Source organism: Bombina bombina, chromosome 11 (genome assembly GCF_027579735.1).
Source record: "Bombina bombina isolate aBomBom1 chromosome 11, aBomBom1.pri, whole genome shotgun sequence".
Lineage (NCBI taxonomy): Eukaryota > Metazoa > Chordata > Amphibia > Anura > Bombinatoridae > Bombina > Bombina bombina.
In genome coordinates, this window is record NC_069509.1 from 173058436 (window position 1) to 173082403 (window position 23968).

The 23968-nt window shown below is 42.4% G+C and overlaps 1 protein-coding gene across 3 annotated transcripts in view; it reads right to left on the reverse strand.

Annotated features, from left to right (window-relative positions):
• GSPT1 (G1 to S phase transition 1) overlaps positions 1-23968 on the reverse strand; it is a 93158-nt gene that overhangs the window by 20904 nt on the left and 48286 nt on the right. For all 3 annotated transcript variants that reach the window (XM_053694569.1, XM_053694570.1, XM_053694571.1), the window contains 3 exons: positions 23492-23646; positions 8149-8289; positions 6605-6698 (listed from right to left, as the gene is read on the reverse strand). In XM_053694569.1, the coding sequence (XP_053550544.1) occupies positions 6605-6698; positions 8149-8289; positions 23492-23646 (390 nt within the window). The remainder of the gene's footprint in view (positions 1-6604; positions 6699-8148; positions 8290-23491; positions 23647-23968) is intronic.

A 23968-nucleotide genomic window follows, 5' to 3' on the forward strand; every position in this document is an offset into this window, starting at 1 on the left:
TATTCTCTTCCCCAACAGGAAATGGCAAAGAGCCCAGCAAAGCTGGTCACATGATCCCTCCTAGGCTCCGCCTACCCCAGTCATTCGACCAACGTTAAGGAGGAATATTTGCATAGGAGAAACCATATGATACCGTGGTGACTGTAGTTAAAGAAAATAAATTATCAGACCTGATTAAAAAACCAGGGCGGGCCGTGGACCGGACACACCGTTGGAGAAAGTAATTTATCAGGTAAACATAAATTCTGTTTTCTCCAACATAGGTGTGTCCGGTCCACGGCGTCATCCTTACTTGTGGGAACCAATACCAAAGCTTTAGGACACGGATGATGGGAGGGAGCAAATCAGGTCACCTAGATGGAAGGCACCACGGCTTGCAAAACCTTTCTCCCAAAAATAGCCTCAGAAGAAGCAAAAGTATCAAACTTGTAAAATTTGGTAAAAGTGTGCAGTGAAGACCAAGTCGCTGCCCTACATATCTGATCAACAGAAGCCTCGTTCTTGAAGGCCCATGTGGAAGCCACAGCCCTAGTGGAATGAGCTGTGATTCTTTCGGGAGGCTGCCGTCCGGCAGTCTCGTAAGCCAATCTGATGATGCTTTTAATCCAAAAAGAGAGAGAGGTAGAAGTTGCTTTTTGACCTCTCCTTTTACCGGAATAAACAACAAACAAGGAAGATGTTTGTCTAAAATCCTTTGTAGCGTCTAAATAGAATTTTAGAGCGCGAACAACATCCAAATTGTGCAACAAACGTTCCTTCTTTGAAACTGGTTTCGGACACAGAGAAGGTACGATAATCTCCTGGTTAATGTTTTTGTTAGAAACAACTTTTGGAAGAAAACCAGGTTTAGTACGTAAAACCACCTTATCTGCATGGAACACCAGATAAGGAGGAGAACACGGCAGAGCAGATAATTCTGAAACTCTTCTAGCAGAAGAAACTGCAACCAAAAACAAAACTTTCCAAGATAATAACTTAATATCAACGGAATGTAAGGGTTCAAACGGAACCCCCTGAAGAACTGAAAGAACTAAGTTGAGACTCCAAGGAGGAGTCAAAGGTTTGTAAACAGGCTTGATTCTAACCAGAGCCTGAACAAAGGCTTGAACATCTGGCACAGCTGCCAGCTTTTTGTGAAGTAACACAGACAAGGCAGAAATCTGTCCCTTCAGGGAACTTGCAGATAATCCTTTTTCCAATCCTTCTTGAAGGAAGGATAGAATCTTAGGAATCTTAACCTTGTCCCAAGGGAATCCTTTAGATTCACACCAACAGATATATTTTTTCCAAATTTTGTGGTAAATCTTTCTAGTTACAGGCTTTCTGGCCTGAACAAGAGTATCGATAACAGAATCTGAGAACCCTCGCTTCGATAAGATCAAGCGTTCAATCTCCAAGCAGTCAGCTGGAGTGAGACCAGATTCGGATGTTCGAACGGACCTTGAACAAGAAGGTCTCGTCTCAAAGGTAGCTTCCATGGTGGAGCCGATGACATATTCACCAGATCTGCATACCAAGTCCTGCGTGGCCACGCAGGAGCTATCAAGATCACCGACGCCCTCTCCTGATTGATCCTGGCTACCAGCCTGGGGATGAGAGGAAACGGCGGGAATACATAAGCTAGTTTGAAGGTCCAAGGTGCTACTAGTGCATCCACTAGAGCCGCCTTGGGATCCCTGGATCTGGACCCGTAGCAAGGAACTTTGAAGTTCTGACGAGAGGCCATCAGATCCATGTCTGGAATGCCCCACAGTTGAGTGATTTGGGCAAAGATTTCCGGATGGAGTTCCCACTCCCCCGGATGCAATGTCTGACGACTCAGAAAATCCGCTTCCCAATTTTCCACTCCTGGGATGTGGATTGCAGACAGGTGGCAGGAGTGAGACTCCGCCCATTGAATGATTTTGGTCACTTCTTCCATCGCCAGGGAACTCCTTGTTCCCCCCTGATGGTTGATGTACGCAATAGTTGTCATGTTGTCTGATTGAAACCGTATGAACTTGGAACTAGCTGAGGCCAAGCCTTGAGAGCATTGAATATCGCTCTCAGTTCCAGAATATTTATCGGTAGAAGAGATTCTTCCCGAGACCAAAGACCCTGAGCTTTCAGGGATCCCCAGACCGCGCCCCAGCCCATCAGACTGGCGTCGGTCGTGACAATGACCCACTCTGGTCTGCGGAAGGTCATACCTTGTGACAGGTTGTCCAGGGACAGCCACCAACGGAGTGAGTCTCTGGTCCTCCGATTTACTTGTATCCTCGGAGACAAGTCTGTATAGTCCCCATTCCACTGACTGAGCATGCACAGTTGTAATGGTCTTAGATGAATGCGCGCAAAAGGAACTATGTCCATTGCCGCTACCATCAAACCTATCCCTTCCATGCACTGCGCTATGGAAGGAAGAGGAACGGAATGAAGTATCCGACAAGAGTCTAGAAGTCTTGTTTTTCTGGCCTCTGTCAGAAAAATCCTCATTTCTAAGGAGTCTATTATTGTTCCCAAGAAGGGAACCCTTGTTGACGGAGATAGAGAACTCTTTTCCACGTTCACTTTCCATCCGTGAGATCTGAGAAAGGCCAGGACCATGTCCGTGTGAGCCTTTGCTTGAGGAAGGGACGACGCTTGAATCAGAATGTCGTCCAAGTAAGGTACTACAGCAATGCCCCTTGGTCTTAGCACAGCTAGAAGGGACCCTAGTACCTTTGTGAAAATCCTTGGAGCAGTGGCTAATCCGAAAGGAAGCGCCACGAACTGGTAATGCTTGTCCAGGAATGCGAACCTTAGGAACCGATGATGTTCCTTGTGGATAGGAATATGTAGATACGCATCCTTTAAATCCACCGTGGTCATGAATTGACCTTCCTGGATGGAAGGAAGAATTGTCCGAATGGTTTCCATCTTGAACGATGGAACCTTGAGAAACTTGTTTAAGATCTTGAGATCTAAGATTGGTCTGAACGTTCCCTCTTTTTTGGGAACTATGAACAGATTGGAGTAGAACCCCATCCCTTGTTCTCCTAATGGAACAGGATGAATCACTCCCATTGTTAACAGGTCTTCTACACAATGTAAGAATGCCTGTCTTTTTATGTGGTCTGAAGACAACTGAGACCTGTGGAACCTCCCCCTTGGGGGAAGCCCCTTGAATTCCAGAAGATAACCTTGGGAGACTATTTCTAGTGTCCAAGGATCCAGAACATCTCTTGCCCAAGCCTGAGCGAAGAGAGAGAGTCTGCCCCCCACCAGATCCGGTCCCGGATCGGGGGCCAACATTTCATGCTGTCTTGGTAGCAGTGGCAGGTTTCTTGGCCTGCTTTCCCTTGTTCCAGCCTTGCATTGGTCTCCAAGCTTGCTTGGCTTGAGAAGTATTACCCTCTTGCTTAGAGGACGTAGCACTTTGGGCTGGTCCCGAAAGGGACGAAAATTAGGTTTATTTTTGGCCTTGAAAGGCCGATCCTGAGGAAGGGCATGGCCCTTACCCCCAGTGATATCAGAGATAATCTCTTTCAAGTCAGGGCCAAACAGCGTTTTCCCCTTGAAAGGAATGTTAAGTAGCTTGTTCTTGGAAGACGCATCAGCTGACCAAGATTTCAACCAAAGCGCTCTGCGCGCCACAATAGCAAACCCAGAATTCTTAGCCGCTAACCTAGCCAATTGCAAAGTGGCGTCTAGGGTGAAAGAATTAGCCAATTTGAGAGCATTGATTCTGTCCATAATCTCCTCATAAGGAGGAGAATCACTATCGACCGCCTTTACCAGCTCATCGAACCAGAAACATGCGGCTGTAGCGACAGGGACAATGCATGAAATTGGTTGTAGAAGGTAACCCTGCTGAACAAACATCTTTTTAAGTAAACCTTCTAATTTTTTATCCATAGGATCTTTGAAAGCACAACTATCTTCTATGGGTATAGTGGTGCGTTTGTTTAAAGTGGAAACCGCTCCCTCGACCTTGGGGACTGTCTGCCATAAGTCCTTTCTGGGGTCGACCATAGGAAACAATTTTTTAAATATGGGGGGAGGGACGAAAGGAATACCGGGCCTTTCCCATTCTTTATTTACAATGTCCGCCACCCGCTTGGGTATAGGAAAAGCTTCTGGGAGCCCCGGGACCTCTAGGAACTTGTCCATTTTACATAGCTTCTCTGGGATGACCAAATTGTCACAATCATCCAGAGTGGATAATACCTCCTTAAGCAGAGCGCGGAGATGTTCCAACTTAAATTTAAACGTAATCACATCAGGTTCAGCTTGTTGAGAAATGTTCCCTGAATCTGTAATTTCTCCCTCAGACAAAACCTCCCTGGCCCCCTCAGACTGGTTTAGGGGCCCTTCAGAACCATTATTATCAGCGTCGTCATGCTCTTCAGTATCTAAAACAGAGCAGTCGCGCTTACGCTGATAAGTGTGCATTTTGGCTAAAATGTTTTTGACAGAATTATCCATTACAGCCGTTAATTGTTGCATAGTAAGGAGTATTGGCGCGCTAGATGTACTAGGGGCCTCCTGAGTGGGCAAGACTCGTGTAGACGAAGGAGGGAATGATGCAGTACCATGCTTACTCCCCTCACTTGAGGAATCATCTTGGGCATCATTGTCATTGTCACATAAATCACATTTATTTAAATGAGAAGGAACTCTGGCTTCCCCACATTCAGAACACAGTCTATCTGGTAGTTCAGACATGTTAAACAGGCATAAACTTGATAACAAAGTACAAAAAACGTTTTAAAATAAAACCGTTACTGTCACTTTAAATTTTAAACTGAACACACTTTATTACTGCAATTGCGAAAAAATATGAAGGAATTGTTCAAAATTCACCAAAATTTCACCACAGTGTCTTAAAGCCTTAAAAGTATTGCACACCAAATTTGGAAGCTTTAACCCTTAAAATAACGGAACCGGAGCCGTTTTTAACTTTAACCCCTTTACAGTCCCTGGAATCTGCTTTGCTGAGACCCAACCAAGCCCAAAGGGGAATACGATACCAAATGACGCCTTCAGAAAGTCTTTTCTATGTATCAGAGCTCCTCACACATGCGACTGCATGTCATGCCTCTCAAAAACAAGTGCGCAACACCGGCGCGAAAATGAGGCTCTGTCTATGATTTGGGAAAGCCCCTAAAGAATAAGGTGTCTAAAATAGTGCCTGCCGATATAATCTTATCAAAATACCCAGATTAAATGATTCCTCAAGGCTAAATATGTGTTAATAATGAATCGATTTAGCCCAGAAAAAGTCTACAGTCTTAATAAGCCCTTGTGAAGCCCTTATTTACTATCTTAATAAACATGGCTTACCGGATCCCATAGGGAAAATGACAGCTTCCAGCATTACATCGTCTTGTTAGAATGTGTCATACCTCAAGCAGCAAGAGACTGCTCACTGTTCCCCCAACTGAAGTTAATTCCTCTCAACAGTCCTGTGTGGAACAGCCATGGATTTTAGTAACGGTTGCTAAAATCATTTTCCTCATACAAACAGAAATCTTCATCTCTTTTCTGTTTCTGAGTAAATAGTACATACCAGCACTATTTTAAAATAACAAACTCTTGATTGAATAATAAAAACTACAGTTAAACACTAAAAAACTCTAAGCCATCTCCGTGGAGATGTTGCCTGTACAACGGCAAAGAGAATGACTGGGGTAGGCGGAGCCTAGGAGGGATCATGTGACCAGCTTTGCTGGGCTCTTTGCCATTTCCTGTTGGGGAAGAGAATATCCCACAAGTAAGGATGACGCCGTGGACCGGACACACCTATGTTGGAGAAAAAGTGCTTTATACAAAAAACCATAACCACCAAAAATAGGGTGGATCTCATGGACTCTTGCCACTATGAAAAAAATAGATATTTACTTACCAGAAGACACCCATCCACATATGGCAGACAGCCAAACCAGTAATGAAACATATCAGCAGAGAATGGTAGAGGAGAAATGTAGATCTGTAAAGGGAGGCAGCAGATGAATCTCTGCAACCGATTACAGAGAGCCTTAGAATAAATTTCCCATAGGTGAAAACATGGCAACATCAGGCAAATACTCCCTTCACATCTCAGACAAACACTGTACTTTGAGAGTAATTGGGCTTCAATTTGCTTAGAAGCACCTATCACCGAAGAGTAATTAAGCACAACTTGCTTCACCACATCCATGAGAGGCAAAGTTTATAAAAACTAAAGTACGAGTGAGGTAGGTGGTGTATTTATAGTCATTTTAAAGTTTAGGAAACTTTGCCCCCTCCTGGTAGAAATGTATATACCATACGTCACTAGCTCATGGACTCTTGCCACTTACATGAAAGAAATAACTGCAGTACACATCACGATTGGCTGTTACATGTCAAAGCAAAATGGTCAAACAGTGGTCAAGGTAACAAATGTAAAATCTAGATATTTATTTCAAGCAAAACTTTAAAAAAAAATTAAATGTTTGTGTTTAAAGCTAGGAGCCTTTGTGACAAATACTAGTGCTTATCTCATGTTAACATGACCTTCAAAGACAAACAAAATGTGGCCGACTTATCAATTCTAATGTTAAATCTACAAGTAAAAATACATTTAAAAACTTTTTTTTTTTTTAATGATGTAACATTATACCTTGTACTTATCCACAATTGGCAGCCGAACAGGTCCATCAAACGATCTGTTAAAGATTGGCAAGTTGTCCAGATATGGAATAAACGGTAAGCCACTAGGGAAAAAAAAAAACATTTTCCTGAATAAATAACCTGAGAGGTCAGTGAGGATTACAAAGTCTGAATAACGCACAACAATGACCAGTGAGGCACAGTAATCCTGCTGTGTTGCTATAGAATATCAGTCGTCTTAATGTTTTTAAAACAAACCTAATTTTTACTGCATTTATTTTTTAATAGCCAAACTCCACCCACTATTTGCCTTATTTGGAGGAGCCAACCAGGGCTTGAGTTTACAGACAAGTCTTTAATTGATAGTAAATCCGAGTGTTTTTGAAACGCTATGATTTACCAGTGCTAAAAATAAAAGGGACTTTGTCATGAAGTTAAAAAAAAAACTTCACGCTGAAAGTAACCATTTGCCTGCGAGTTGATGACGAGCCGAGTGTCTACGGCCACCCACAGCAAAACGCTATTTTTTCAATAAGGTGAGGTTTTCGTTTCCACCTCTTGGTCAATAGCTGTGCTAGCATTAGGCATTATGCTGAATTGCTAAAAGCTAGAAACGCCACCTCATTGAGAAATGACATTTTTGCCATGGGCGGCCAGAGGCGCTCAGTTCGGCATAAACTCGGGGATAATTGAAATGTACTTTCAGCATGAAGTTTTTTTATATACTTCATGATTGAAAGTCCCCTTTATTTATAGCACTGGAAAAACCTAGCATTTTAAAAACGCTAGAATTTACCATCTAAGTTAGTTTAAAATGCACCGTTTTGCAGTTATCTGATAGACATTTATGTAGAAGCGTTAGCCTAGGTAAGTCAGCAGGTTGCATTTCAAGTCTTGTCAATTAGAAATTGCTCAAATTTTCAGAGCTAAATTACATGAAAAGGGGCAAAATAAATCTTTTCAAGGCTTCACTTTATATAGACTTGTGCTTTTAGACTAACTTAAAGGGACAGTCTAGTCAAAATTAAACTTTCATGATTCAGATAGGGCATGCAATTTAAAACAACTTTCCAGTTTATTTCTATTATCTAATTTGCTCAATTCTTTAGATATCCTTTGTTAAAGAAATAGCAATATACATGTGTGAGCCAATCACACAAGGCCTTTATGTGCAGCAACCAATCAGCAGCTACTGAGCATATCTAGATATGCTTTTCAGCAAGTGATATCAAGAGAATGAAGCAAATTAGATAATAGAAGTAAATTAGAAAGTTGTTTAAAATGACATGCTCTTTCTAAATCATGAAAGAAAAAAATTAGGTTTCATGTCCCTTTAAAGGAACATAAAACCGCTCACATATGGTAATATAAATTGATTAAATTATAGATAGTAAAATAAAACCTACTTTCATTTTGCCAGCTTCTAATGTAATTTCATTATAGTTTAAAAAAATAAAATATGATGCAGCTGTAAAGCTGACATTTTGTATTTTACAGATCAGTAACCTGTAATGCTCTTGCCCTAGCTTGGCCATATTAAGATTACTGACTTACTTATACCACAGGCAAAAATCCACTGGTTCTTTTAGGTTTGCTCCAGTCAGACCCGAGCATGGCATAAAGTGAATATCTTTTTTGGGGTTGAATCCGACTTTCTTCAAAAAGGGCACAAGTTTTTCTTTACATTCTTCATACCTGTAAATTAACATTCGGTAAATGTAAGATTCAGACTGATTATGATGCGAAACAAACATATAATAAATTTGATACCCAACATAAGAGACTATCCCTTTCAGCAAGACTATAACAAATATTAACCTGTAGCAACGGTTTCCTCTTTGTGATAAAGAAACATAATTTATGCTTACCTGATAAATTTATTTCTCTTGTAGTGTATCCAGTCCACGGATCATCCATTACTTATGGGATATATTCTCCTTCCCAACAGGAAGCTGCAAGAGTCCACCCACAGCAAAGCTGCTATATAGCTCCTCCCCTAACTGCCATTACCAGTCATTCGACCGAAAACATGCAGAGAAAGGAAAACCATAGGGTGCAGTGGTGACTGTAGTTTAATGGAAAAATTACCTGCCTTAAAGTGACAGGGCGGGCCGTGGACTGGATACACTACAAGAGAAATAAATTTATCAGGTAAGCATAAATTATGTTTTCTCTTGTTAAGTGTATCCAGTCCACGGATCATCCATTACTTATGGGATACCAATACCAAAGCTAAAGTACACGGATGATGGGAGGGACAAGGCAGGTACTTAAACGGAAGTTACCACTGCCTGTAAAAAACCCTTTCTCCCAAAAATAGCCTCCGAAGAAGCAAGGTATCAAATGTGTTAAATTTGAAAAAGTATGAAACGCAGACCAAGACTCCGTCTTGTAATCTGTTCAACAGAAGCCACATTTAAAAAAGGCCTAAGTGAAAACCACAGCTCTAGTAGAATGAGCTGTAATCCCTTCAGGAGGCTGCTGTCCAGCAGTCTCATAAGCTAAATGAATTATGCTTTTTAACCAAAAAGACAGAGAGGTTGCTGAAGTCCTTTGACCTCTCCTCTGTCCAGAATAGACAACAAACAAGGTGAATGTTTGATGAAAATCTGTAGTAGCTTGTAAGTAAAACTTTAAAACACGAACCACGTCCAAATTGTGTAATAGACGTTCCTTCTTTGAAGGATTAGGATACAAGAATGGAACAACAATCTCTTGAGTGATATTCTTGTTAGATACCACCTTAGGTAAAAACCCAGGTTGGTACACAGGACTACCTTATCCGTACGGAGAACCAGATAAGGAGAATCACATTGCAACGCAGATAACTCGGAGACTATGAGCCAAGGAAATAGCTACCAAAAAGGAACTTTCCAAGATAGAAGTTTGATATCTATGGAATGAAAAGGTTCAAATGGAACTCCTTGAAGAACCTTAAGAACCAGCTTTAAGCTCCATGGCGGAGCAACATTTTTAACCACAGGCTTGGTTCTAACCAAAGCCTGACCAAATGCCTGAACGTCTAGAATACCTGCCAGACGCTTGTGCAAAAGAATAGACAGAGTAGAAATCTGTCCTTTTAAAGAACTAGCTGACAACCCTTTTCTCAAAATCATCTTGGAGAAAAGATAATATCCTGGGAATCCAGACTTTACTCCATGAGTAACCCTTGGATTCATAACAATAAGATATTTACACCATATCTTATGTTAAATTTTCCTAGAGACAGGCTTTTATGCCTGTATTAAGGTATCAATTACTGACTCGGAGAAGCCATGCTTTGATAACATCAAGCGTTCTGTCTCCAGGCAGTCCATCTCCGATTAGTTATATTTAGATGGTTGAAAAGACCCTGAGGTAGAGGGTCCTGTCTCAGAAGCAGAGACCGTGGTGGAAAGGATGACATGTCCACCAGATCTGCATACCAGGTCCTGCGTGGCCACGCAGGCGCTGTCAAAAGCACCAAAGCACTCTCCTGCTTGATCTTGTGCAAACCCCTCCGGAGGGAATTCCCACTCCCCCGGATGAAAAGTCTGACGACTTAGAAAATCTGCCTCCCAGTTCTCAACACCTGGGATAGGGATAGCTTTTAGACAAGAGTGAGTCTCTGTCCAGTGAATTATTTTAAGACTTCTAACATTGCTAGGGAACTTCTGTTCCCCCTTGATGGTTGATGTAAGCCACAGTCGTGATATTGTCCGACTGAAATATGATGTACCTCTGAGTTGCTAACTGAGGCCAAGTCTGAAAAGCATGGAATATCGCTCCCAGTTCCAGAATATTCATTAGAAGGAGGGTCTCCTCCTGAGTCCACTATCCCTGAGCCTTCAGGGAGTTCCAGACTGTATCCCAACCTAAAAGGCTGGCATCTGTTGTAACAATTGTCCCATCTGACCTGCGGAAGGTCATACCCTTGGACAGATGGACCCGAGATAGTCACCAGAGAAGAGAATCTCTGGTTTCTTGGTCCGGATTTAACAGGAGAACAAATCTGTGTAATCCCCGTTCCTCTGGCTGAGCATGCATAGTTGCAGTGGTCTGAAATGTAGGCATGCAAACGGTACTATGTCCCTTGCCGCTACCATTAAGCCGATTACATTCATGTACTGAGCCACCAAAGGGCGCGGATGGAATGAAGAACACGGCAGAAATTTAGAAACTTTGACAACCTGGACTCCGTCAGGTAAATTTTAATTTCTACAAAATCTATCAGAATCCCTAGGAGGGAAACCCTTGATATTGGGGATAGAGAACTCTTTCCTTGTTCACTTTCCACCCATGCGATCTCAGAAATGCCAGTACTACGTCCGTATGAGACTTGGCAACTTGGATGTTTGACGCCTGTATCAGGATGTCGTCTAAATAAGGGGCCACTTCTATGCCCCGCGGCCTAAGGACCGCCAAAGTGACCCCAGAACCTCCATAAAGATTCTAGGGGCTGTAGTTAACCCAAAGGAAAGAGCTACAAACTGGTAATGCCTGTCTAGAAAGGCAAACCTGAAAAACCGATGGTGATCTTTATGCATCGTAATGTGAGGATAAGCATCCTTCAAATCCATTGTAGTCCTCTATTGACTCTCCTGGATCATAGTTAAGATGGTACGAATAGTTTCCATCTTAAATGATAGAATTCTAAAGAATTTGTTTAAGATCTTTTAGATCCAAAATAGGTCTGAAGGTTTCCTTTCCTTGGGAACCACAAACCGATTTGAGGAAAACTGTGTCCCTGTTCCTCTATTGGAACTGAATGGGTCACGTACACAATGCAAGAATGTCTCTTTCTTTATCTGGTTTGCAGATAAATGTGAAAGGCAAAAACTCCCCTTTTTTTGGGGGGGAAAGCTTTGAAATCCAGAAGATATCTCTGGGGTATAATTTCCAATGCCCAGGGATCCTGGGCATCTCTTGCCCACGCCTGGGCGAAGAATGAAGTCTGCCCCCTATAGGATCCGTTACCAGATAGGGGTCCGTTCCTCATGCTGTTTTAGAGGCAGCAGCAGGCTCCTTGACCTGCTTATCTTTGTTCCAGGTCCGGTTGTCTGCCTTAGAGGAAGTTGATGCCACACCTGCCTTGAATTTTCGAAAGGCACGAAAATTAGGCCTTTTTTGTCCCTTGATTTGGACCTGTCCTGAGGAAGGGCATGATCTTTTCCTCCAGTGATATAAGTAATAATCTCCTTCAAACTAGGCCTGAATAGGGTCTGCCCCTTGAAGGGAAGTTAAGTAGCTTATTTATTAAAGTCACAACAGCTGACCATGATATAAGCCATAGCGCTCTGCGCGCCAGTATAGTAAAAAACAGAATTCTTAGCCGTTAGTCTAGTCAAAGGAACAAAGGCATCAGAAAACAAAGGAATTGGCTAGCTTAAGTGCTCTAAGCTTGTCAAATATATTCATCCAATGGAGCCTGTAAAGCCTCATCAAGAGACTCAAACCAGAACGCCGCAGCAGCAGTGACAGGAGCAATGCGTGCAAGGGGCTGCAGGATAAAAGCTTGTTGAATAAACATTTTTATCCATTGGATCTAAAAAAGCACAACAGTCCTCGCCAGAGGTAGTGGTACGCTTAGCTAGAGTAGAAACTCTTCTCTCCACCTTAGGAACTGTCTGCCATAAGTCCCGTGTGGTGGCAACTATTAGAAAACATTCTTCTAAAAAATAGGAGGGGAAGAGAACGGCACACCTGGTCTATCCCATTCCTTATGAAAAATTTTAGTAAACCTCTTTAGGTATTGGAAAAAAACAGAATTTATGTTTACCTGATAAATTACTTTCTCCAACGGTGTGTCCGGTCCACGGCGTCATCCTTACTTGTGGGATATTCTCCTCCCCAACAGGAAATGGCAAAGAGCCCAGCAAAGCTGGTCACATGATCCCTCCTAGGCTCCGCCTTCCCCAGTCATTCGACCGACGTAAAGGAGGAATATTTGCATAGGAGAAATCATATGATACCGTGGTGACTGTAGTTAAAGAAAATAAATTATCAGACCTGATTAAAAAACCAGGGCGGGCCGTGGACCGGACACACCGTTGGAGAAAGTAATTTATCAGGTAAACATAAATTCTGTTTTCTCCAACATAGGTGTGTCCGGTCCACGGCGTCATCCCTACTTGTGGGAACCAATACCAAAGCTTTAGGACACGGATGAAGGGAGGGAGCAAATCAGGTCACCTAGATGGAAGGCACCACGGCTTGCAAAACCTTTCTCCCAAAAATAGCCTCAGAAGAAGCAAAAGTATCAAATTTGTAAAATTTAGTAAGTGTGTGCAGTGAAGACCAAGTCGCTGCCTTACATATCTGATCAACAGAAGCCTCGTTCTTGAAGGCCCATGTGGAAGCCACAGCCCTAGTAGAATGAGCTGTGATTCTTTCAGGAGGCTGCCGTCCGGCAGTCTCGTAAGCCAATCTGATGATGCTTTTAATCCAAAGAGAGAGAGAGGTAGAAGTTGCTTTTTGACCTCTCCTTTTACCAGAATAAACAACAAACAAAGAAGATGTTTGTCTAAAATCCTTTGTAGCATCTAAATAGAATTTTAGAGCACGAACTACATCCAAATTGTGCAACAAACGTTCCTTCTTTGAAACTGGATTCGGACACAAAGAAGGCACGACTATCTCCTGGTTAATGTTTTTGTTAGAAACAACTTTCGGAAGAAAACCAGGTTTAGTACGTAAAACCACCTTATCTGCATGGAACACCAGATAAGGAGGAGAACACTGCAGAGCAGATAATTCTGAAACTCTTCTAGCAGAAGAAATTGCAACCAAAAACAAAACTTTCCAAGATAATAACTTAATATCAACGGAATGTAAGGGTTCAAACGGAACCCCCTGAAGAACTGAAAGAACTAAATTGAGACTCCAAGGAGGAGTCAAATGTTTGTAAACAGGCTTGATTCTAACCAGAGCCTGAACAAAGGCTTGAACATCTGGCACAGCTGCCAGCTTTTTGTGAAGTAACACAGACAAGGCAGAAATCTGTCCCTTCAAAGAACTTGCAGATAATCCTTTCTGCAAACCTTCTTGAAGAAAGGATAGAATCTTAGGAATTTTTACCTTGTCCCAAGGGAATCCTTTAGATTCACACCAACAGATATATTTTTTCCATATTTTGTGGTAGATTTTTCTAGTTACAGGCTTTCTGGCCTGAACAAGAGTATCAATGACAGAATCTGAGAACCCTCGCTTTGATAAGATCAAGCGTTCAATCTCCAAGCAGTCAGTTGGAGTGAGACCAGATTTGGATGTTCGAACGGACCTTGAACAAGAAGGTCTCGTCTCAAAGGTAGCTTCCATGGTGGAGCCGATGACATATTCACCAGGTCTGCATACCAAGTCCTGCGTGGCCACGCAGGAGCTATCAAGATCACCGATGCCCTCTCCTGATTGATCCTGGCTACCAGCCTGGGGATGAGAGGAAACGGCGGGAATACATAAGCTAGTTTGAAGGTCCAAGGTGCTACTAGTGCATCTACTAGAGTCGCCTTGGGATCCCTGGATCTGGACCCGTAGCAAGGAACCTTGAAGTTCTGACGAGAGGCCATCAGATCCATGTCTGGAATGCCCCACAATTGAGTAATTTGGGCAAAGATTTCCGGATGGAGTTCCCACTCCCCCGGATGAAATGTCTGACGACTCAGAAAATCCGCTTCCCAATTTTCCACTCCTGGGATGTGGATTGCAGACAAGTGGCAGGAGTGAGTCTCCGCCCAGTGAATGATTTTGGTCACTTCTTCCATCGCCAGGGAACTCCTTGTTCCCCCCTGATGGTTGATGTACGCAACAGTCGTCATGTTGTCTGATTGAAACCGTATGAACTTGGCCTTTGCTAGCTGAGGCCAAGCCTTGAGAGCATTGAATATCGCTCTCAGTTCCAGAATATTTATCGGGAGAAGAGATTCTTCCCGAGACCAAAGACCCTGAGCTTTCAGGGGTCCCCAGACCGCGCCCCAGCCCACCAGACTGGCGTCGGTCGTGACAATGACCCACTCTGGTCTGCGGAAGCTCATCCCCTGTGACAGGTTGTCCAGGGGCAGCCACCAACGGAGTGAATCTCTGGTCCTCTGATCTACTTGTATCGTCGGAGACAAGTCTGTATAGTCCCCATTCCACTGCCTGAGCATGCACAGTTGTAATGGTCTTAGATGAATTCGCGCAAAAGGAACTATGTCCATTGCCGCTACCATCAAACCTATTACTTCCATGCACTGCGCTATGGAAGGAAGAGGAACAGAATGAAGTATTTGACAAGAGTTTAGAAGTTTTGATTTTCTGGCCTCTGTCAGAAAAATCCTCATTTCTAAGGAGTCTATTATTGTTCCCAAGAAGGGAACCCTTGTTGACGGAGATAGCGAACTTTTTTCTACGTTCACTTTCCACCCGTGAGATCTGAGAAAGGCCAGGACAATGTCCGTGTGAGCCTTTGCTTGTGGAAGGGACGACGCTTGAATCAGAATGTCGTCCAAGTAAGGTACTACTGCAATGCCCCTTGGTCTTAGCACCGCTAGAATGGACCCTAGTACCTTTGTGAAAATTCTTGGAGCAGTGGCTAATCCGAACGGAAGTGCCACAAACTGGTAATGTTTGTCCAGGAATGCGAACCTTAGGAACCGATGATGTTCCTTGTGGATAGGAATATGTAGATACGCATCCTTTAAATCCACCGTGGTCATGAATTGACCTTCCTGGATGGAAGGAAGAATTGTTCGAATGGTTTCCATTTTGAACGATGGAACCTTGAGAAACTTGTTTAGGATCTTGAGATCTAAGATTGGTCTGAATGTTCCCTCTTTTTTGGGAACTACGAACAGATTGGAGTAGAACCCCATCCCTTGTTCTCCTAATGGAACAGGATGAATCACTCCCATTTTTAACAGGTCTTCTACACAATGTAAGAATGCCTGTTTTTTTATGAGGTCTGAAGACAATTGAGACCTGTGGAACCTCCCCCTTGGGGGAAGCCCCTTGAATTCCAGAAGATAACCTTGGGAGACTATTTCTAGTGCCCAAGGATCCAGAACATCTCTTGCCCAAGCCTGAGCGAAGAGAGAGAGAGTCTGCCCCCCACCAGATCCGGTCCCGGATCGGGGGCCAACATCTCAAGCTGTCTTGGTGGCAGGTTTCTTGGCCTGCTTTCCTTTGTTCCAGCCTTGCATTGGCCTCCAGGCTGGCTTGGCTTGAGAAGTATTACCCTCTTGCTTAGAGGACGTAGCACTTGGGGCTGGTCCGTTTCTGCGAAAGGGACGAAAATTAGGTTTATTTTTGGCTTTGAAAGACCTATCCTGAGGAAGGGCGTGGCCCTTGCCCCCAGTGATATCAGAGATAATCTCTTTCAAGTCAGGGCCAAACAGCGTTTTCCCCTTGAAAGGAATGTTAAGCAATTTGTTCTTGGAAGACGCATCCGCTGACCAAGATTTTAGCCAAAGCGCTCTGCGCGCCACAATAGCAAAACCAGAATTTTTCGCCGCTAACCTAGCCAATTGCAAAGTGGCGTCTAGGGTGAAAGAATTAGCCAATTTGAGAGCATGAATTCTGTCCATAATCTCCTCATAAGAAGAAGAATTATTATTGAGCGCCTTTTCTAGTTCATCGAACCAGAAACACGCTGCTGTAGTGACAGGAACAATGCATGAAATTGGTTGTAGAAGGTAACCTTGCTGAACAAACATCTTTTTAAGCAAACCCTCTAATTTTTTATCCATAGGATCTTTGAAAGCACAACTATCTTCTATGGGTATAGTGGTGCGTTTGTTTAGAGTAGAAACCGCCCCCTCGACCTTGGGGACTGTCTGCCATAAGTCCTTTCTGGGGTCGACCATAGGAAACAATTTCTTAAATATAGGGGGAGGGACGAAAGGTATACCGGGCCTTTCCCATTCTTTATTTACAATGTCCGCCACCCGCTTGGGTATAGGAAAAGCTTCGGGGGGCCCCGGGACCTCTAGGAACTTGTCCATTTTACATAATTTCTCTGGAATGACCAAATTCTCACAATCATCCAGAGTAGATAACACCTCCTTCAGCAGAGCGCGGAGATGTTCCAATTTAAATTTAAATGTAATCACATCAGGTTCAGCTTGTTGAGAAATTTTCCCTGAATCTGAAATTTCTCCCTCAGACAAAACCTCCCTGGCCCCCTCAGACTGGTGTAGGGGCACTTCAGAACCAATATCATCAGCGTCCTCATGCTCTTCAGTATTTTCTAAAACAGAGCAGTCGCGCTTTCGCTGATAAGTGGGCATTTTGGCTAAAATGTTTTTGATAGAATTATCCATTACAGCCGTTAGTTGTTGCATAGTAAGGAGTATTGGCGCACTAGATGTACTAGGGGCCTCCTGTGTGGGCAAGACTGGTGTAGACGAAGGAGTGGATGATGCAGTACCATGCTTACTCCCCTCACTTGAGGAATCATCTTGGGCATCATTTTCTCTAAATTTTGTGTCACATAAATCACATCTATTTAAATGAGAAGGAACCTTGGCTTCCCCACATACAGAACACAGTCTATCTGGTAGTTCAGACATGTTAAACAGGCATAAACTTGATAACAAAGTACAAAAAACGTTTTAAAATAAAACCGTTACTGTCACTTTAAATTTTAAACTGAACACACTTTATTACTGCATATGTGAAAAAGCATGAAGGAATTGTTCAAAATTCACCAAAATTTCACCAGTGTCTTAAAGCCTTAAAAGTATTGCACACCAAATTTGGAAGCTTTAACCCTTAAAATAACGGAACCGGAGCCGTTTTTATATTTAACCCCTTTACAGTCCCTGGTATCTGCTTTGCTGAGACCCAACCAAGCCCAAAGGGGAATACGATACCAAAGGACGCCTTCAGAAAGTCTTTTCTATGTATCAGAGCTCCTCACACATGCAGCTGCATGTCATGCTTCCCAAAAACAAGTGCGCAATAGAGGCGCGAAAATGAGACTCTGCCTATGATTAGGGAAAGCCCCTAGAGAATAAGGTGTCCAATACAGTGCCTGCCGGTTATTTTACATAGTTCCCAAGATTAAAATAATTCCTCAAGGCTATGGAGTATAAAATATGCTTATATATAAATCGTTTTAGCCCAGAAAATGTCTACAGTCTTAAAGCCCTTGTGAAGCCCTTTTTTCTCTTCATGTAATAAAAATGGCTTACCGGATCCCATAGGGAAAATGACAGCTTCCAGCATTACATCGTCTTGTTAGAAATGTGTCATACCTCAAGCAGCAAAAGTCTGCTCCCTGTTTCCCCCAACTGAAGTTAATTCCTCTCAACAGTCCTGTGTGGAAACAGCCATCGATTTTAGTAACGGTTGCTAAAATCATTTTCCTCTTACAAACAGAAATCTTCATCTCTTTTCTGTTTCAGAGTAAATAGTACATACCAGCACTATTTTAAAATAACAAACTCTTGATTGAATAATAAAAACTACAGTTAAACACTAAAAAACTCTAAGCCATCTCCGTGGAGATGTTGCCTGTACAACGGCAAAGAGAATGACTGGGGAAGGCGGAGCCTAGGAGGGATCATGTGACCAGCTTTGCTGGGCTCTTTGCCATTTCCTGTTGGGGAGGAGAATATCCCACAAGTAAGGATGACGCCGTGGACCGGACACACCTATGTTGGAGAAACATAAGTACACACCGGCACTGCATATTATTTATCCAGTCTACACAATTTCTCTGGCACTGCGATTGTACACATTCATTCAGAGCAGCTAAAGCCTCCCTGAGCAACAAGTGGAGGTTCTCAAGCATAAATTTTAAATGTAGAAATATCAGAATCAGGTTAAATCATCTTCCCTGAGTCACAAATATCACCCACAGACTAAGCATATTGTAAGGTAGTATCAGACATGGTTCTTAAAGCGTCTGTATGCTCTGTATCTACCCCCAGAGCTGTTTTGCTTTCCTTTAATTTCAGGTAGTCTGACTAATACTGCTGCCAGTGTATTATACACAACCTTTGCCATGTCTTGTAAAAACAGAATTTATGTTTACCTGATAAATTTCTTTCTCCAACGGTGTGTCCGGTCCACGGCGTCATCCTTACTTGTGGGATATTCTCTTCCCCAACAGGAAATGGCAAAGAGCCCAGCAAAGCTGGTCACATGATCCCTCCTAGGCTCCGCCTACCCCAGTCATTCGACCGACGTTAAGGAGGAATATTTGCATAGGAGAAACCATATGGTACCGTGGTGACTGTAGTTAAAGAAAATAAAATATCAGACCTGATTAAAAAAACCAGGGCGGGCCGTGGACCGGACACACCGTTGGAGAAAGAAATTTATCAGGTAAACATAAATTCTGTTTTCTCCAACATAGGTGTGTCCGGTCCACGGCGTCATCCTTACTTGTGGGAACCAATACCAAAGCTTTAGGACACGGATGAAGGGAGGGAGCAAATCAGGTCACCTAAATGGAAGGCACCACGGCTTGCAAAACCTTTCTCCCAAAAATAGCCTCAGAAGAAGCAAAAGTATCAAACTTGTAAAATTTGGTAAAAGTGTGCAGTGAAGACCAAGTCGCTGCCCTACATATCTGATCAACAGAAGCCTCGTTCTTGAAGGCCCATGTGGAAGCCACAGCCCTAGTGGAATGAGCTGTGATTCTTTCGGGAGGCTGCCGTCCGGCAGTCTCGTAAGCCAATCTGATGATGCTTTTAATCCAAAAAGAGAGAGAGGTAGAAGTTGCTTTTTGACCTCTCCTTTTACCTGAATAAACAACAAACAAGGAAGATGTTTGTCTAAAATCCTTTGTAGCATCTAAATAGAATTTTAGAGCGCGAACAACATCCAAATTGTGCAACAAACGTTCCTTCTTTGAAACTGGTTTTGGACACAGAGAAGGTACGATAATCTCCTGGTTAATGTTTTTGTTAGAAACAACTTTTGGAAGAAAACCAGGTTTAGTACGTAAAACCACCTTATCTGCATGGAACACCAGATAAGGAGGAGAACACTGCAGAGCAGATAATTCTGAGACTCTTCTAGCAGAAGAAATCGCAACTAAAAACAAAACTTTCCAAGATAATAACTTAATATCAACGGAATGTAAGGGTTCAAATGGAACCCCCTGAAGAACTGAAAGAACTAAATTGAGACTCCAAGGAGGAGTCAAAGGTTTGTAAACAGGCTTGATTCTAACCAGAGCCTGAACAAAGGCTTGAACATCTGGCACAGCTGCCAGCTTTTTGTGAAGTAATACCGACAAGGCAGAAATCTGTCCCTTCAGGGAACTTGCAGATAATCCTTTTTCCAATCCTTCTTGAAGGAAGGATAGAATCCTAGGAATCTTAACCTTGTCCCAAGGGAATCCTTTAGATTCACACCAACAGATATATTTTTTCCAAATTTTGTGGTAAATCTTTCTAGTCACAGGCTTTCTGGCCTGAACAAGAGTATCGATAACAGAATCTGAGAATCCTCGCTTCGATAAAATCAAGCGTTCAATCTCCAAGCAGTCAGCTGGAGTGAAACCAGATTCGGATGTTCGAACGGACCCTGAACAAGAAGGTCTCGTCTCAAAGGTAGCTTCCAAGGTGGAGCCGATGACATATTCACCAGATCTGCATACCAAGTCCTGCGTGGCCACGCAGGAGCTATCAAGATCACCGACGCCCTCTCCTGCTTGACGCCACCCGCTTGGGTATAGGAAAAGCTTCTGGGAGCCCCGGCACCTCTAGGAACTTGTCCATTTTACATAGTTTCTCTGGGATGACTAAATTTTCACAATCATCCAGAGTGGATAATACCTCCTTAAGCAAAATGCGGAGATGTTCCAATTTAAATTTAAATGTAATCACATCAGATTCAGCCTGCTGAGAAATGTTCCCTAAATCAGTAATTTCTCCCTCAGACAAAACCTCCCTGGCCCCCTCAGATTGGGTTAGGGGCCCTTCAGAGATATTAATATCAGCGTCGTCATGCTCTTCAGTAACTAAAACAGAGCAGCCACGCTTACGCTGACAAGGGTTCATTTTGGCTAAAATGTTTTTGACAGAATTATCCATTACAGCCGTTAATTGTTGCATAGTAAGGAGTATTGGCGCGCTAGATGTACTAGGGGCCTCCTGAGTGGGCAAGACTCGTGTAGACGAAGGAGGGAATGATGCAGTACCATGCTTACTCCCCTCACTTGAGGAATCATCTTGGGCATCATTGTCATTATCACATAAATCACATTTATTTAAATGAATAGGAATTCTGGCTTCCCCACATTCAGAACACAGTCTATCTGGTAGTTCAGACATGTTAAACAGGCATAAACTTGAACAGAAAGTACAAAAAACGTTTTAAAATAAAACCGTTACTGTCACTTTAAATTTTAAACTGAACACACTTTATTACTGCAATTGCGAAAAAACATGAAGGAATTGTTCAAAATTCACCAAATTTTCACCACAGCGTCTTAAAGCTTTGAAAATATTGCACACCAATTTTGGAAGCTTTAACCCTTAAAATAACGGAACCGGAGCCGTTTTAAGCTTTAAACCCCTTTACAGTCCCTGGTATCTGCTTTGCTGAGACCCAACCAAACCCAAAGGGGAATACGATACCAAATGACGCCTTCAGAAGTCTTTTATAAGTATCAGAGCTCCTCTCACATGCGACTGCATGCCATGCCTCTCAAAAACAAGTGCGCAACACCGGCGCGAAAATGAGACTCTGCCTATGCTTTGGGAAAGCCCCTAAAGAATAAGGTGTCTAAAACAGTGCCTGCCGATATTATTATATCAAAATACCCATATAAAATGATTCCTCAAGGCTAAATATGTGTTAATAATCAATCGATTTAGCCCAGAAAAAGTCTACAGTTTAAATAAGCCCTTGTGAAGCCCTTATTTACAATCGTAATAAACATGGCTTACCGGATCCCATAGGGAAAATGACAGCTTCCAGCATTACATCGTCTTGTTAGAATGTGTCATACCTCAAGCAGTAAGAGACTGCACACTGTTCCCCCAACTGAAGTTAATTGCTCTCAACAGTCCTGTGTGGAACAGCCATGGATTTTAGTTACGGTTGCTAAAATCATTTTCCTCATACAAACAGAATTCTTCATCTCTTTTCTGTTTCTGAGTAAATAGTACGTACCAGCACTATTTGAAAATAACAAACTCTTGATTGAATAATGAAAAACTACAGTTAAACACTAAAAAACTCTAAGCCATCTCCGTGGAGATGTTGCCTGTACAACGGCAAAGAGAATGACTGGGGTAGGCGGAGCCTAGGAGGGATCATGTGACCAGCTTTGCTGGGCTCTTTGCCATTTCCTGTTGGGGAAGAGAATATCCCACAAGTAAGGATGACGCCGTGGACCGGACACACCTATGTTGGAGAAATAAACGCTATGGGCGCCATTGATATACTTGGCGCCATTTGAGCGCGAGTCCCTGGAGCGGGAGTCAAAGGGTCTGACACGTGGGGAGAGTTAGTCGGCATAACTTCCCCCTCGACAGAATCCTCTGGTAAAATAAACGCTATGGGTGCCCTTGATGTACTTGGCGCCATTTGAGCTTGAGTCCCTAAAGCGGGAGTCAAAGGGTCTGACACGTGGGGAGAGTTAGTCGGCATAACTTCCCCCTCGACAGAATCCTCTGGTGATAATGTTTTTAAATACAAAAAATGATCTTTATTGTTTAACATGAAATCAGTACATCTGGTACACATTCTAAAATGGGGTTCCACCATGGCTTTAAACATAATAAACACAGAGCCTCCTCTATGTTAGACATGTTAGAACTAATAAAGAGACTAGTAAGCTTGGAAAACACTTTAAATCAAGTTAACAAGCAAATATAACAAACGTTACTGTGCCTTTAAGAGAAACACATTTTGTCAAAATTTGAAAAGCAGTGAAAAAAGGCAGTAAATCAAACGAAATTTTTACAGTACATGTAATAAGTTAACAGAGCATTGCACCCACTTGCAAATGGATGATTAACCCCTTAATGCAAAAAACAGATAAAAAAAAAAAAAAAAAAAAAACACGACATTTTTTTAAACAGACACAACAAAACTGCCACAGCTGAGCTGTGGATTACCTTCCCTATAACTGTTTCTATGCAAAATTTAAGCCAGCCATGTGGAAAAATTAGGCCCCAATAAGTTTTATCACCAAGCATATGTTAAACGATTAAACATGCCAGCAAACGTTTTAAAACACACTCTTATAAGAGTATGTATGTCTATTAATAAGCCTGATCCAGTCGCTATCACTGCATTTAAGGCTTTACTTACATTACTTCGGTATCAGCAGTATTTTCTTAGTCAATTCCATTCCTTAGAAAAATATATTACTGCACATACCTTAGCATATATCTCTATCAATCAGCCTGGTACCAGTCGCTTTCACTGCATTTAAAGGCTGTACTTACATTACTTCGGTATCAGCAGTATTTTCTTAGTCAATTCCATTCCTTAGAAAAATATTTTACTGCACATACCTTATTTGCAGGAAAACCTGCACGCCATTCCCCCTCTGAAGTACCTTACTCCTCAGAATGTGTGAGAACAGCAACTGGATCTTAGTTACGTCTGCTAAGATCATAGAAAAAACGCAGGCAGATTCTTCTTCCAAATACTGCCTGAGATAAACAGCACACTCCGGTGCCATTTAAAAATAACAAACTTTTGATTGAAGAAATAAACTAAGTATAAAAAAACCACAGACTCTCACAACCTCCTATCTATGTTGAGACTTGCAAGAGAATGACTGGGAATGGCAGTTAGGGGAGGAGCTATATAGCAGCTTTGCTGTGGGTGGACTCTTGCAGCTTCCTGTTGGGAAGGAGAATATATCCCATAAGTAATGGATGATCCGTGGACTGGATACACTTAACAAGAGAAATGAATACAGTAAATCTCACATCCTTCAAGTCAGGGGGAATACTGATCTACATACCGGTCATTACTCCAGTTCACCGTTGGATCATCCATTTTATTAACAAGAACTATTAAATGTTTTACACCGGCTGTTTTCGCCAACATAGCATGTTCTCGCGTCTGGCCACCTTTTTCAAATCCAGTTTCGAATTCCCCTTTCCTTGCAGAGATGACCTGTAATATAATAAAGTTTGTACTTGGGGTCACCCTATCAGCAGTCAATTAAAAAAAAAAATCTTTAAGGAACACTCAAATCAAAATTAAACTCTACAGATTCAGATAGAGTAGCAATTTTTTTTATTTTTTTTTTTACAACTTTCCAATTCACTTGCATTAAAAAGAAAATATGCACAGTATTTTTATATTTACACTTTGAATCATCAGCTCCTGAGCATGTGCAAGAATTCACAGTATATACACATTTGTGATTGGCTGATGGCTGTCACATGATACAGGGGGAGTGGAAATAGACTTAACTGATATTTGTCAGAACAAT